Source organism: Hemibagrus wyckioides, linkage group LG17 (assembly GCF_019097595.1).
Source record: "Hemibagrus wyckioides isolate EC202008001 linkage group LG17, SWU_Hwy_1.0, whole genome shotgun sequence".
Taxonomy (NCBI): Eukaryota; Metazoa; Chordata; class Actinopteri; order Siluriformes; family Bagridae; genus Hemibagrus; species Hemibagrus wyckioides.
Window position 1 is genome coordinate 23,529,352 of NC_080726.1, and position 15,887 is coordinate 23,545,238.

General features: G+C 40.2%; 1 protein-coding gene across 1 annotated transcript; it reads left to right on the plus strand.

Moving 5' to 3' along the window:
* Positions 1 to 344: 344 nt before the first annotated feature.
* Positions 345 to 14,397, plus strand: LOC131368020 (A disintegrin and metalloproteinase with thrombospondin motifs 15). The gene is made up of 8 exons (XM_058413802.1): positions 345 to 1,954; positions 4,210 to 4,342; positions 4,573 to 4,737; positions 5,188 to 5,471; positions 6,504 to 6,681; positions 6,828 to 7,003; positions 7,461 to 7,636; positions 7,715 to 14,397. The coding sequence occupies exons 1-8, from the start codon at positions 1,037 to 1,039 to the stop codon at positions 8,481 to 8,483; spliced, it is 2,799 nt and encodes a 932-aa protein (XP_058269785.1). The 5' UTR covers positions 345 to 1,036; the 3' UTR covers positions 8,484 to 14,397.
* Positions 14,398 to 15,887: the final 1,490 nt, after the last annotated feature.

Here is a 15,887-nt window from a genome sequence, read left to right on the forward strand (position 1 = left end):
CTTCAAATTAAAATTATTTGTAGCTATAATCTTAGTAACAGGGCTGAGAATGTTGAGCATTGTTGACAATATTTGAAAAAATCTAGCAAATAATTGTTGCTTTAAATGAAGCTTTCTTTTTCTGTTGTAGGTTTCAGTATCATTATGGAACACTGCTTAAATGTATAATTATTACTAATTAAAATAAAATAATTAGGTCAGCGAGGGAGAAAACATTATGGCATTATGCAACACACCAAGTGAAAAATCTCCAGAAAAACTGTTTCAGATTCTCCAAGATACTCAGAAGAATCTACAACCACAAAAATAAAGGCCTCTGTGTATGGTCAGTATCTAAAAAATCAAAGTACTTACTAAGTTAAACGCTGAGACCTGTAACTAAGCATGATTCATATATTTTCCAAAAATAAAAAATAAAATAAATGGTGACAAATGGCCAACACCAGAGGGCGAAAATTAGCTTGTATCTGAATCCATGAGGTGGCATCTGGTGCACTTTGGCGCATTGATCACAGTTGGGAAAACTCTTAAAGCGCAAGCCTTCATTAAGCAAAATAAAAAATAAATCAAATGAAATTAGCAATGTGTTTTAGAACTATAAACTCGGAAATGTTTTCTAAGTATTTTTTATCAAATTTTATGCCAGTCGCTATACAGCAGCTAGGGTTTTTACTATAAATATAGTCTACATAATCTCTGACGAAGTGCGCACTTTTCAGTAGATTGTGTATTTATGATTTTTGCACCATGATTTCAGGCCACGCCCAAATGTCGCTCCAAGCTTTAGCGTTATTCAGGCGCGCTGAGCGAGTAGCCAATCAGCTCTCAGCTCCCTAACCTCTCTTACTTTAGCTTGAATTGTTTACATATGACGCATGTGATTAAACCTGACAGAGGACAGACGATCTGCACTGCCATGGATTACAGGGGTCATTTTGTCATCACCGCGCTGATACAGGATCATTAAGACATGCAATTAAGGACACTGCAAATTCTTGCATGGTATTTTCGGAGGGCATCTCTACACTAATTAACAATGTTCGCACAGTTGGTGTTTTATTCTTTAAACCTCCTGCATATTACTAATTTATGCTTGTGCCTAGAAATCGATTTTTGCGAACTCGTGCAACTTGGCAGTGCACCCGGTCAGAACGAGGAGATAAAAACGGACAGCGACGTGGTTTTTAAAATAAACGCCTTTAAACAGGTCTTCCATCTGAACGTCGTACCCGACTCCAGTTTTCTCGCACCTGACGGCGCGTATGAGAATCACACAGCAAAAGTATCCTCTCTGCGCAGCTGCTTCTACTCTGGGGATGTGAACTCGGACCCTTCTTCCTCCGCGGCTCTCAGTGTGTGTGGAGGAGTGCGCGGCGCGTTTTTTTATAGCGGTATGGAATACGATTTCCAGGTTAGAGGAAATGAGACCGATGATGGATTCCCATCCAGCGCTGGAATGACCCACATTATACGCCGCCGGACTGCCCGTAACATCACTTCGAGATGCGGAGTGACATCTGGAATGAACCGAGGCTCTGCAGAATCGCTGCAAATGCGCGAGCGCGTAAAAGCGCACGCAGAAATTCACACCGAGACTGATGTGAAAGGCACAAACCGGGCGAAGAGGTTCGTTTCTCTGCCCAGGTATGTGGAAGTGTTGATTGTAGCTGATGAGTCCATGGCCAAATTCCACGGGGATGACCTAAAACATTACATTTTGACTCTCATGGCTGTTGCCGCTAAGCTTTACCGGCATCCCAGCATTATGAATCTCATCAATATTGTAGTAGTGGATACGATGGTGATTTATGAGGATGAGGAGGAGGATGGACCCAAGATCTCCAGCAATGCTGCTCTCACACTGCGCAACTTCTGCACCTGGCAGAGAAGGTTGAACAAGGCGAATGACAAGCACCCTGGGTACTGGGACACTGCTATTCTGTTCACGAAGCAGGTAAGGAAGATGCTTGCGTCACTTCACATAGTATATAATTCATGGTTATGTCAAAAATGCACACATGTGCACACAAGTAATGGGGCTGCAGAGACATTATACAGTAGATTTACAATATGGCCAAAAGTTTGTTGACCATCACACCCGTATGTGCATGTTATAATAAGCTCCACTATTCTGTGAAGGCTATAGATTCTGAACTGAGTGAGGAGGGTGGGAGGTGTAGGGGTTCAGTTGGTGTTCAGTGAGGATTGGGCAGGTCACTCAAGTTCTTCCAGTCTAACCTTAAGACAAGCTCACTTTGTGCCCACGGGTATTGTCATACTGGAACATATTTGAGCCTCTTTGTTCCAGTGAAAGGAAATTTTTTAATGCTACATTCTTGACAATTGTGTGCTATGTGGAAACAGTTAGAAGAAGAACCACATATAGAAGCGATAGTCAGGTGTGCACTTATGTTCATCCATATAGTGTGTAACAGAGGTAAGCTGTGGTCATGGGAATCTCGGCTGCATACAGTTTCTTTGCTTGATACTCACTTGATCCAGCTGAAAGCAAAGATAAAATATGCTCTACAAGCGGTCCCCCAGGGCCAACTCATCCACTAAAATATATAACATAAAAGCCATCTTCAAATTCACTGGAAGTCACAAACCTGAGAAAGATTATGGGTTTCTGAGAGTATGAGCAAGTGAGGAATTAGTTGATTTTTGCCAAATGTGTCACAGTTCATTCATTGAGAAATAATCAGTGACTTTACAAACAATTTTACTTTTGCCATACAAATCATTTGGTATGAAAATGGCTAGCATTACATTCACTGTATAAAATGTTTGTCATACATAAGGGTCATGATATCTACAGTACAAAGTATAAAGTTGTTTGTTGACCCAATTACCAGTAAAGTCGTTGAAGTTTATCTTATTTTCTGAATGCTATTTACCTAAAGTACATAGGAACTGGGATGAGAAAGTTACAGGTGAGAGATTACATATGTATTTAGAAAGTGTAGGCTACATTTGTGAGATGTAAACAGTACACACAGAGTAAGGCGTCAATGTTGTGTACAGTAATCATGGGCTATAAGAAGGTCTAGAAGGAAGGAAGGAAGGAAGGAAGGAAGGAAAGAAAGAAAGAAAATCTCTGGAATTCCCCTATAATGATGGTAGTAAAGTGGTTGAAGTACTTGACCAGTCCTCAAGTGCAGGGGCGGACTTAACCAATAAGCGATGTAAGCAGCCACTTAGGGCCCCGGGGCCCTGACCAATACCAAGAAGCCTATATAAATCATATAGTACTATTACTTTTCTATCATATATTGTATGGTCTGTCTATAACCATTAAGATTTTAACGTTATTATTACATCTTTTCAAATGCGGGTCCCCCCCATGATTCATAAATAGTGGAACGTTCCTCTGCGCGAGATTCCCATACTTGGAATTGCTTAAGGCCCCAAAATCACTAAGTCCGCCCCTGCTCAAGTGTCAAGGCCACTTGTTGCTGCTGAATCATTAAGTAAAGCATTTACTTAAGGCTCATGCTCTTGTAGAAGATTAACCTTTAATCCTCAGCTAAAAACACCATGGTATCGTAGTGTACTGATTTGTGTGGTGTATATAATATACTATATGTATATAATATGTAAAATACTCTGAGTAAAATTTCAGCATCCTGCCAATTAAGAGGTGTGTAGCACTTGCTGGACAATGGCCACAGCTAAGAACACATGTATCTCAATATGAGTACAGTAATATTATGAGAAAGAACTTACCATTTCTCAAAGTGTGTTTGCCATTCAATTCAGTCAGACCGCCCATGTGGGTTTTCGTTACATAATGAATAAATTGTTCTCAGCAAAATCCTTAGTTAAGTTCCAATTTCATTCATTCACCATAACAATTCTTTATTCACGGAGGCAGCAGCTGGCCATACCATGATCATTCCTCTCTCAGTCATCATCTGTGTTTTGACTACCGATTTTCATAGACATTCCTGGCCACCCCTGTTGGTCATTTAGAACTCCACTTCTCATTATTTGGCGGGACAATAAAATTCACAGCACAGTTTGCTGATCAGGACTGAGTAGAAATCCCCATGATGCACATCACATCGGTATTTCAGCCACAATGAAGTTCTTACTTTCATCTGTACATTCAGTGGGACTACTAAGCCCGCTTAAAATAACACTGACTTTGCAGTCTGTCTGGCATCAAATCTCTACTTCCTGATCATGGGCTTTTTAAAATTCCACCAGGACTTGTGTGGGGCTACCACCTGTGACACTCTGGGCATGGCTGATGTTGGAACCATGTGTGATCCCAAAAGAAGTTGTTCTGTTATTGAGGATGATGGTCTACCCTCAGCCTTTACCACAGCACATGAGTTAGGTAAGCTCAATGAGATATTTTCAATGTTTACTCCTAAGTAAATACATGGTATGAAATTTTGTCTTTTGAAATCTTGACCTGAACTGAAGTCAAGCAGTTGCTATATGACAATAGTAATGACAGCTGGTAATAAGCTGTCGAGTGTTACAGAACATTTTCAAAGACATTCATGTTTGAGCCGCCTTTAATGCATACAGACTGAATGTAAAAAAAACTCTTTCTGTGTCCAGGCCATGTCCTCAATATGCCACATGACAATGTAAAGGCCTGTGAGATATTTGGGAAAATAAAGGACAACCACATGATGTCCCCTACCCTCATCCAGATTGATCGCAACAGTCCCTGGTCCAGCTGCAGTGCATCCATTCTGACCAGTTTCCTGGATGCCGGCCATGGTAGGACCACAAAGGCTGCCTGCATAGAATGTGTCTGTTGATACACACCACACGCTCTCTCATTAAAGCAAACCATACAGTACAGTACTGATATCCATGGTGCACATTGACAGGAGAGCGTCATAAATACGGGTTTAACATGATATAGTTTCTTTTCTTTCTTTTTTTTCAAATCATCTAACTTTAATTTGTCAACCAGCTTATAGAGCAAAAAGTTTAGCTGTTCAGTTGAAGACTGTAGTCATGAGTGTGTATAATGTTCATAAGGTAAAAGTTAAGAAATGTTCTCAGGTCTTTCTTAAAGGCTGTTAGCATCAGACATGTGACTAGTTCCAAATATGTACACAACTTTACCACACTAATATTAAGTCAAGAACTTTATTTTTTTCTCAACATGGTTCAGCAAATGTAATATTTGTGCAAATTGTCAACATGGTCTGTTTTCAAAAGGTGATTGTCTACTGGACAAGCCCCAAAAGCTGCTTGCGTTACCAGATGATCCTCCGGGAACTGCCTACAGCCTTATCCGCCAATGTGAGTTGGCATTTGGTTCAGGGTCCAGACCCTGCCCGTACATGCAACCCTGCTCAAAGCTATGGTGCACAGGCAAGACCAGGGGGCAGCTGGTGTGCCAGACTCGCCACTTTCCCTGGGCTGATGGCACCAGCTGTGGCAACAACAAGATCTGCTACAGAGCTGCTTGCACTAATAGGAGCACCACCATGAAACCCACGGTGAGAGCATGAATGAAAGTTATGGGGAAATCAGGTCCTAGACAATGAGATATTAAATTCCTACAGAACTGCTAATGTAAATAAATAATTTACAATAATTTACTGCTAATAAATCCTTCAGATCACAGAGGCTTAAAAACACTATGACATTTTTTCAAAATTAGAAAAAATAAGAACTCTTTGAGGTCTTTAACCTATGACTGACCACCCCCCAACCCCCCCAGCCCCCCCCAAACACACACACACACACACACACTAAAAAAAAAAAAAGTCTGTCTTTTGAAATTCTTTTGTCCTTTTTTCTATTACTAGTAATTGAAGAGATAGTGTTTTGGGTTATTCTTTCATTTTTTCCTTGGTTTTCTGGTCGTATTCGGAATACTTGCAGCATTTTTATTCTTGTTCTATGTTACTTATTACATTAATATGTCTAATGTTAAAAGACATACACCGATCAGGTATAACATTGTGAACAGTGCCAGGTGAAGTGAATAAGACTGATGATCTCCTCATCATGGCACCTGTTAGTGGGTGGGATATATTAGGCAGCAGGTGAACATTTTGTTCTCGAAGTTGATGTGTTAGAAGCAGGAAAAATGGACAAGCGTAAGGATTGTGATGGCTAGACCACTGGATCAGAGCATCTCCAAAACTGCAGCTCTTGTGGGGTGTTCCCGGTCTGCAGTGGTCAGTATCTATCAAAAGTGGTCCAAGGAAGGAACAGTGGTGAACCGGGGACAGGGTCATGGGCAGCCAAGGCTCACTGAGCGAAGGCTGGCCCGTGTGATCCGATCCAACAGACGAGCTACTGTTTCTCAAACTGCTGAAGAAGTTAATGCTGGTTCTGATAGAAAGGTGTCAGAATACACAGTGCATGATGGGTCCGGGATGTTTCGGCAGCAAAGTTGGACCAACACAATATTAGGCAGGTGGTCATAATGTTATGCCTGGTCATGTACATTGTATTAAATGTAAATGCTTTTTTCTAGAAAAAAATTAATGAAATTAAATATATAATGTTTTCTATCACAGGTAGATGGACAGTGGGCTAAATGGGGAGCGTACGGTTCTTGTTCTCGAACGTGTGGAGGAGGAGTTCAGCTGGCAAAAAGGGAGTGCAGCAGCCCTGTTCCAGAAAACGGGGGCAAATACTGCCAAGGCCTGCGTGTAAAATATCGCTCCTGCAATCTGGAGCCATGCAAATATTCAGGTAAGCAGGATGGGTTTTTCTTTAGTCCTCCGCAAGGACGTCTGTTTCATCTCGTCTGACATGCGCAAGGATACTTGTAAGTTTATATTTCTTTGTGGCAATGTGACCCTGAATGTGTTTATAAAACGTACTGATGCACTTGGCAGGCAAAAGTTTTCGTGAGGAGCAATGCGAGTCCTTCAATAACTTCAGCCTCAACACCAGCCGACTCGGACCCTCTGTGATGTGGGTCCCTAAATACTCCGGTATTTCTCCAAAAGACCGATGCAAGCTTATCTGCAGAGCCAGTGGCACAGGATACTTTTATGTTCTTGCTCCAAAGGTGTGGACATCACTATCTTTGCATGCTCTGTCAAAAATTACACAAGCTCACGTATCAGAGGAAGTGGGCGACTGTAGGAGTTTATCTCTGTCAGATATGGATGTGTAGAGTGAGAGGGACCAGAATTAGTTACGTCAGTGCCAAGACGGAAAAGGAAAGAGTAGCTGTGCACAGAATTATATGCAGCTGTAGTGTTTCGGTCAGAACCAGCAGAAAATAAACAAATTCCAGAGTGAACCTCTCAGACAGTGATACTCCCGTTGTGCTTCCCTGAGGCTGAGTAGCTTGTATGGTATGATCGACCACCTCCCTTCAGATAGATCAGTTTTGTATAAGGTAACACCTTTTAGCTCTGTCTGAGTGTTCTGTATTTGGCGGTCACTGTTAGTGTAAATACATTAGCCATTTGGGTTGTTAAGCAGAGTGCACTGATGGAGTGTTTTATCTGTGTGAGCAGGTCGTGGATGGAACACTTTGCTCCCCAGATACTTCGGCAGTCTGTGTTCAAGGGAAGTGCATTAAAGCCGGCTGTGATGGAAAGCTGAGTTCCAGCTTAAAGTATGACAAGTGTGGAGTGTGTGGAGGGAACAACCAGAACTGCCAAAAATTCTCCGGAGTGTTCACCAAACCTGTGTAAGTTGCGTTTCCGCGTTCTAAACGGACTGTGTGAGACGTTAGATGTAAAATATAACAGCTGTTGTTTATTTTTAGAAATGGATATAACTTTGTGATCACCCTACCAACCGGCGCTTCAAATATAGACATCAGGCAACGTGGCTACCGCGGAATGGTCAACGACGACAACTACTTAGCCGTCAAGAACATTCACGGTCAGTATCTTCTCAACGGCAATTATGTTGTGTCTACTGTTGGGCGGCACATCATTGTAAACGGCACTACGCTACGCTACAGTGGAACCTCCACAGCTGTAGAGAAGCTGCAGACGATGAGACCTCTCCAGGAGCCTCTGACAATAGAGGTGCTGTCTGTGGGGAAAATGACACCTCCCCGTGTGCGCTATTCATACTACCTGACCAAGGTGAAGGAGGGGAAGATTCTGAAGAAAGAGGACACGAAGCATGTACAGAACAGCATTCTGGTAGACACCAACAAAGTGCAACTAAAAAAGCTAGCCTATCAGAAACCTTCCAGCAGTTGGGTTACCAGTGACTGGGAAGAATGTTCTGTAAGCTGTGGCAATGGATTTCAGAAAAGACTTGTCCAGTGTCTGGATTCAAATGGGAAAGCAACTGCATATTGTGACAGCAGTCAAAAGCCTAGTTCTCAGAAGGTGTGTGGTGACCCTTGTCCTATGTGGCGTATCGGCGAGTGGTCTTCTTGCTCCAAAAGCTGTGGGAAAGGTTTCAAGAAAAGGGCTCTACACTGTATCACTCAAACCGGGCTCCTCCTAGCAAGAGACCGCTGCTCAAGCAAGAGGAAGCCCCAGGAACTGGATTTCTGTACTGTTCAAACTTGCTAGAGACTTGTTAAGACTTGCTAGAACTCCTTCAGGCGTTGTGGACATGGTCCATAGCACTGTTATTTTTTTTTTTTTCAGTTTAAACAAACCTCTTGATTTACGTTTGCTGTCACTTGGGTTTCTCATGGTTCCTCACCTGTGTACCATGATTCGACATGAGATAGTGATAGTGACTGGAGAGACTGCAGACATACATGTTTGGAGAGGCTGAGGTGAAAACGTTTGCATTTTTGTGATGATTTGAAGTCATACATAACCTACCTCTAAAAGACACTGACCCATGATTTGTTATATGATCATAACTTTCATTTTCATATGGTGACAAATACAATTCATTTACAGACAAAACGTTCGACAGATCAGAGAAACTTATCTCATTTATACAACTAAGCAGCTGAGGGTTAAAGGCCTTTCTAAAGGGCCTAGCAGTGGCAGCTTGGTGGTCCTGAGATTTGAACTCACAACCTTCCAATCTGTCAGCCAACATCTTAACCATCGCAATGCTCTTGTTCTACAAAATATCCTGTGAGTGGTTTCATTTGTTGACGCTGCCTTTATACGGCACTCAATGATTTCTAGTATAACTACATTCCTAATGAAACAGCCACACAGTTAAAACCACACAGGCGAAAACGATTTGTCAGAAAATATTTGTCATTTTTTTATTTTTAAGCTCTAGTGTACGTAAGCTAAATTTAATTGTAGCCATTTGTAATGCGTTAAACACTGTTTTTCCCATCAGTGTGATTATTTTATCCCTATGGTTACCCTCTAGCTCCAAACATCATCCTGTTCCCCATGTCCCTTCAAAGTAACACACACTTATGTGTACTGGTTTTATTCTCTGCTGTATCTGAGGCAAGTCAAGTTAGACAAGACTTAAACATCTATTGCTTTATATGATTGTAGTTAGGAAGGGTTAGGAAACTTTTTCTTTTCTTTTCTTTTTTTTTTTACTAAAAGTTCATTCTGAAGATGTATGTCGTATCTTTCGCTGTAGTAAGAAGCACTTATATTTTGTTACCAGTTTCCATTGTATACTGTGTATACATTATCTTAACTGTGCATAAATAAACATTTATGCATGTTTTTTAATGAATTATTGTACATACTTCATACTTTTTTTTTTTAAAACAAAGCATATAGAATAGAAAATGGCGTTTCCAAGCAACAGGGAGCAGAAGGTTAGATCATTTTGTCAGTGTGATAGAGTTGAAAATTACTAGTGCTTCCACTGCACACTGTAATCCTGCTGATACAACTGTTCTGTCTCCTCGGGAAAAAAACAAAGCCACTGCCTACCACATGCCGAATAATCCTTTTCTATTGTCAAGGAGAACGAGACCCACGCACACATATCAGACGTCTAACTGCACATGTTTTATACATGCTTACTTTGTAGGTTTATGCTTTTTTTTTAAAGAGAAATATTGAAAGGAATCTTTTATAACAAGACATAGCGATTTTATATCTGGCAAAGAATGTTATATGGCGTTATCTTATGATCCAGCTGATCTGGAAACAGATTTCTTTTATATTGAAGTCTGTATTTGTGTAAGATAAGTAAGATACAGTGAGCTCTTAAGGGAAAATAATGATGGAGTAGTGTGGCTCAGTTTTAAGGGTTACTGTTGATTATTTCACAGCATGTGATTTATTCCTGTCATACCATTATGAGTTTGATTTTGATATGGCCAAAAGTATGACCATCACACCCATATCACTGCTCTTCCCCAAAGTTAGAAGCACATGACTGTGTATAAGACGTCTATCTATGCTGCAGCGTCAAAATGACCCTTCACTGGAATTAAGATGCCCAAACCTGTTCCAGTCCACCTTTGTGCTGAACTGGAACACTGACTGCACCCCAGGAATCTTCACCCAAAATCAGGGCCTGATCTCACTAATGCTCTTGTAGACGCATGAATAAAAAAATCCTGACATTCACAATACAACATCTTCAACAAGCACATCTGGGTGAGATGGTCAGGTGTCCATAAACATTTGGTGATATGGTGTAGATCCATTCAGTGTTAGTTGTTATAGCAGCTATAAAGTCGTTATCTCTCTTCAGTTATCCTTTTTTAAAGTTGGATAACTGAATAATAAACTGGAGAGTTTATTTCTTTACGCTAGGGGGGAAACGAAAGAGAAAATGCACTCCCTCAAAACTTATAACCTGTGATGCCTTTCATTTCATACAAAAGCCTGTGGAGGGCCAGCCACAATACGTAAGAGGAGATGCTTCCCCATGTTTCAGCCTTTGTAAAGCAGATGACTGCTTTCCTTTTCAAACAGCCGTCACATGGCCTTTAACCCTGCTGGCTAAATATTTTCCGCGGCTTTGGGTCTTTTGTGCCCTTCAACTGGCAAATCCCACCATTTGGCATTGCAAACATCCATGAAAATCTTTATGATCAGCGTTTCAGAGGATAATGTCACCTGAAGGCCATATTTAGTGGCTTCAATAGCGGACTGAAATTTGCTACTAAAGAGCATTACAAAATAAATTCTGTGAGTTTGGATCTTTCGAAAAATTTAGACCACTGTCAACAAAACATTTCTACAATTTCTTTGTAAAAAGAAATGGTCATCTCTTTATGTGTGGGGATGTGAAGAAAAAACTGTGTACAAAGGAGTTACTTCATTATCATTTTAAAAGGCTTAGGCTCCTGAATGATTATTATTTTTAATGTCCAGACAATATTTAAAAACAAAGCCTTTAGTCTTCGAGAGCAGCAGTGTAGTCAAAATGGTTGGTTTTCAGCTTCTCCTTATCCCGTAATTCTTTGTTTGGACCACCCATGAATTCAAAAGTCAAGCATGACAGCAACCTACTATTGTTTTAGTGATAGCACAGAAGAAAGATTCCCTTTATCTTGTGTGGTGGCACCATGTGAGGTGCAGCTTTCTGAAAGGTCTTTCAGGGCTCAGGCTTAAGTAATAGACAAGCTCGGTTAGAAGGGGTCAGTTCTGTTAGAAGGATCTCACATAATAACCAGGACCTATAAACTCTGCAGGAGACGGAGAGAAAATAAAGGCGACAACATCAAGATCTTTGCATTCAAGGATATGACCGGGTTTCATTTAAACCTCAGCTTCATTAAAAGTTATTTATCTGCCTAAAATAGTGAACTGACTTTAAATGGGCTTTAAATGAAATTTGTGAAGGTCTCTGTACAAAAATCCTCGCTTACAAAAGTCATTATAAGCAACTAGCATTAATGACTGGACGCAACAGTTACTTTTAACGTTAAACATTCACATATGGATAAGAATAAGCTCATATGAAGTGGTTTGGTTTGCTCCTTTGACTTTGCGTGGAGAAATTGGAGGGGAAAGTAAACACACACGGCGCCTCTAGAAAGTCTTACCCTATGCTCCAATTTTTCTTGTAGCTGTTCAACAACAGCAATTTTAAGTATATCAGAATGGGATCTCTTTTCAGCTCCATTTAAAGTTCAGCTCGCTACAGAAATAAATGTAAATAAATGTCCTCAGAATTATATGTAAAAAAAAATCTAAAAAATCAAAAGATATTCAGAATGAATTGTCCTTTTGCAGAAATATTATTACAATAAATAATACAATTATTTACAATAAATGATGTAAAGAAATAATGCCTCTCTACCAAATTTAGAATTTGGCATTTTCTGTCAAATTAAATGGACAGTGTTGGTGGTCATGCCACTGATATTCAATTACATTTAAGTCTGGGCTTTGACTCAGCCTTTCATTTATTCAAGCCATTATTTTCCAGGTTTTTTTTTTTCTCCATTTTCTCCCTAAATCCAGAGTTTCTCCCTAAATCCAGTCCACAACTTGCTTATATATGGCTCCATGAGTGTTGCTTTTGATAGCAACAAACTTTCCAAAACACTTCAACACACTACCCCTGTACCCTTATCTGATGTTCCTACCAATAACCTTTTATTTCATTAACGATTACTATTAAAAAACACTTTGTTTAGCTTATTTAAAGTGTAGTATGAAATCTCCTTAAAATATATATATATATATAGCCTTCATGTCTGTCCTAATTTCTCCCATCACTATGCTTATTTAAAAATATTTCCTGTTATTACAAAGTTTCACTTCTTAGGGGAAAAAACAAGTATTCCCCTAAATGTTTTGCTTGTGTAGAGCTCAATTTTTATTATTATTTTGGGACGTGGTAGCCTAGTGGTTAAAGCTTGGACTAGTGATGGGAAGGTTGTGAGATCAGATTCCAGGTCCACCAAGCTGCCACTACTGGGCGCCTAAGCAAGGCCCTTAACCCTCAATTGCTCAGTTGTATAAAATAAGATAAAAATGTAAGTCGCTCTGGATAAAGACATCTGCCAAATGCCAGAAATGTAATGTAATTTTCATGTTTTATGCCTCAGGGTTTTGTTAGGAATAGTGTTACTTGGGAGTTATTTGTTTTGTGCCAAACATTGCTTTGTCTTTAAACCAAATTGCTTGACATGACTCTCATCAGACCACAAACTCTTTCTCAAAAGCTTCCTTCAGTCCTTTCTCTGACTTTAGACGGTAGGGCGAAAACTTTTTATCATGCAGGTTTACAGACTTTTTTTTAAAATAATTGCTTTAAATACTTTATTTAACTTCATTTATGTAGATCGCAACTTTAAAATAAGCTGGAAATATTTCCATTCTTATATGCTTAAGTCTGATGCCTAATACGCTAAAAGGTGCAACACAGTAAAATGAGAATGAACCCCTTTAGGGGATGAATACTTTCTGGAGTACTTCTCTGTTCGATTGTTTTAAACATTCTGTTCTTCTTGTCAACTTTCTCATCAACCAAACCACGTCAGCACTTCACTAATCAGACTTGAGAGGGTAAGTGAAATTAAAAACCCCATGAAAATCTGCCTTCAGGTAAATACATTACATGACTGTATGGGATTGACAAAGGTCTTTTGCAAAAAGCTGTGTTGGTTCATGTCTAAATCCCAGAAACATTTGAAAGATATTCGATCTGGCACCAACAACCACGCGACAGTCCTTGAGCTCCTCATTCTGATGTTTGAACTGAACATAAACTGAAGCAGGAGGGTTCCTAGTTACAGTCTGCTCCATAGTTGGATTGCAGCTACCAGGCTTTATTTGTCACATATACATTACTGCAGAGTGAAATTCCTCCCGTCCTAGGAGGGTTGGGGTCAGAGCGCAGGGTCAGCCATGACGGAGCGACCCTGGAGCAGTGGGGGGGTTGAGGGCCTTGCTCAAGAGCCCAATGGTGGTAGCTGGGCAGTGCTGGGGCTTTAACCCTGATCTTCCGATCAACAACCCAGAGCCTTAACCACTTGAGCTGCCATTGTAGAGAAGGACAACATGAGCTTCATCCTAATTTGCCACAGTTTGACCTAGACTGATTGGTCTTTTCACCCTACTTGTTGTGCAGTGCCAAGCCTCTGAATACAGAGCACCGCAAATCGGTTTTTTTTTTTACAAAGATGTGTTCTGGCAGAGTTTCCAAGTAATTTGCTGGAGGAAAGTAATAAAAGCCCCACTGGATTTCACTCTTCAACTGATAATGGGATTACTGTCCAAAAGAGCCTCATTGTGACGTTGTTGGAACAAACAGTCATTGAAGGGTAAATGCACAGTGACAGACATGCATTCAGTGCTCCACAAAAGCTTGCGGAAATTAATATCAAATTAGCAGCACTATGGGAGGGTAAATAAAACTAGCAGCCCTTGAGTAAATACAGTAGATAGCAAAAGCTGTTATAGTTCAACCATCACTTGAGGATGAAATACACCATGCTTTATTTAATAATTCAGTTAATGTTGAATTCAAACATCAGAATAAGGATCTCAGGGACTTTTGTGTGGTTGTTGGTTCCAGACAGGACAGTCTGAAAATCTTATTTTTATGCACATGAACCAAACGGCTTTTTAAATCACATGCAGTCCTGTAACATACTCGGTTAAATGATTCCATATTTGATCTTGTTCATCTTAATAAACATTTATCCATTGTTATTTTCACTCTGCATGTAAAACTGTTATTCATTTTCATACTGGAATGAACCAGCTGCTCACAACTGATATCCAGGCACAACCTTTTGCAGCTCATAATTCTGCTGGAGAGAGGAAGAGAGGCTCCAGAGCAGAAATTCCTTTTTATAGATTCATGTCTGTGGAGTCAAACATCACATCAATAGATTACAATCTGTCAGGTGTCTCCTGAAAGTACAGTATGCCCTGTGTCTACTTTATGAATGTCATCATTACACTGTTCGAAAGAGTATGAGGTAATGCCTCTTAAAGGCCCCAGGCACTTCCTCTCACTTACTTCCTTCTATCTCTTTCATAACCGTTTAACTAATTCGGTGCAACCTTAACTCCACTGATTTTATGTATTGCTTATATGGCAGGTCCTAAGAGAAGGGCCATAAGTGTATTGCTTGACTCCAAGGGTGCACTAAAAGCCGAGAGGCTCAAATAATCCGTGCACAAAGGACCTGTGTGGCATCTGTTCAAGATGGTCTCCAGTCTTGTATAGAAACCTCAATCACGCCAGTGTATTTCACTATGTCTCACTGAGCTCATTCAACCCCCATTAAGAGCTGGATCGCAGACACAAGCCAGAAATGGTTAGATGGCGCAGTTTTGTTAGGATTTATTGTCCTGACGCTGGTCATAACTCTTAACTAATGTTCTGGCCTTTCCAGCTGTGTGGTTGTTTTAGTGAGCTGTGCTGGAAGTGTCAAATTTACAATAAACTATTATGCAAAATTTGATGGGCCATGTTATGAGGAACATTATTAGAAAAATCATTCATGTTTTCAGCTGATGTGCACAGTGGAGGACTATACAGTACTTTGTTTGATTCATTTCAGCTATTGGACAATAAATCAAGCCCCGGTCATGGTAAATGAATCAGGTCCCTTTACACTAAAGCACACAGCCCCAGCCATGAACATGCGAGCTTTGTGTTGCCCTATTATATTTTTCACTTTTAGTTTTTAAATGGCTGTTGGCACAACCAGAAAGACCCCACTTTTGTCTCTGAAGCCCACTGGATGTCGGGATGCTTATTTCCTGAGAATTTACCCAGAGCAAATCGGTGATTAGGAAGACAAGTGTCACAATACTGAAAGTCACTCATACTGCCAATACGCAGGAAAGATCCCTTTAAATCATTATATTTTTTGCATGTGACACATATTCTCCTATGTTTAAAAAACTATACTGATTGTATTAAAAGAGTGCTCAAAACATTCTGTCTAGCAGTAGTGCGAGTAATTCATACGCAAATGTGCAAAATTGACCCAGTGTCATGCACTAACCCAGGCTCTAATGCAAAATTAGTAATTGCAGTCTCATTAGATTCAGCTGCTCAGATTTTAATATTCACTCCATTTGCTTTGGCTCAAAAACAAAACATTA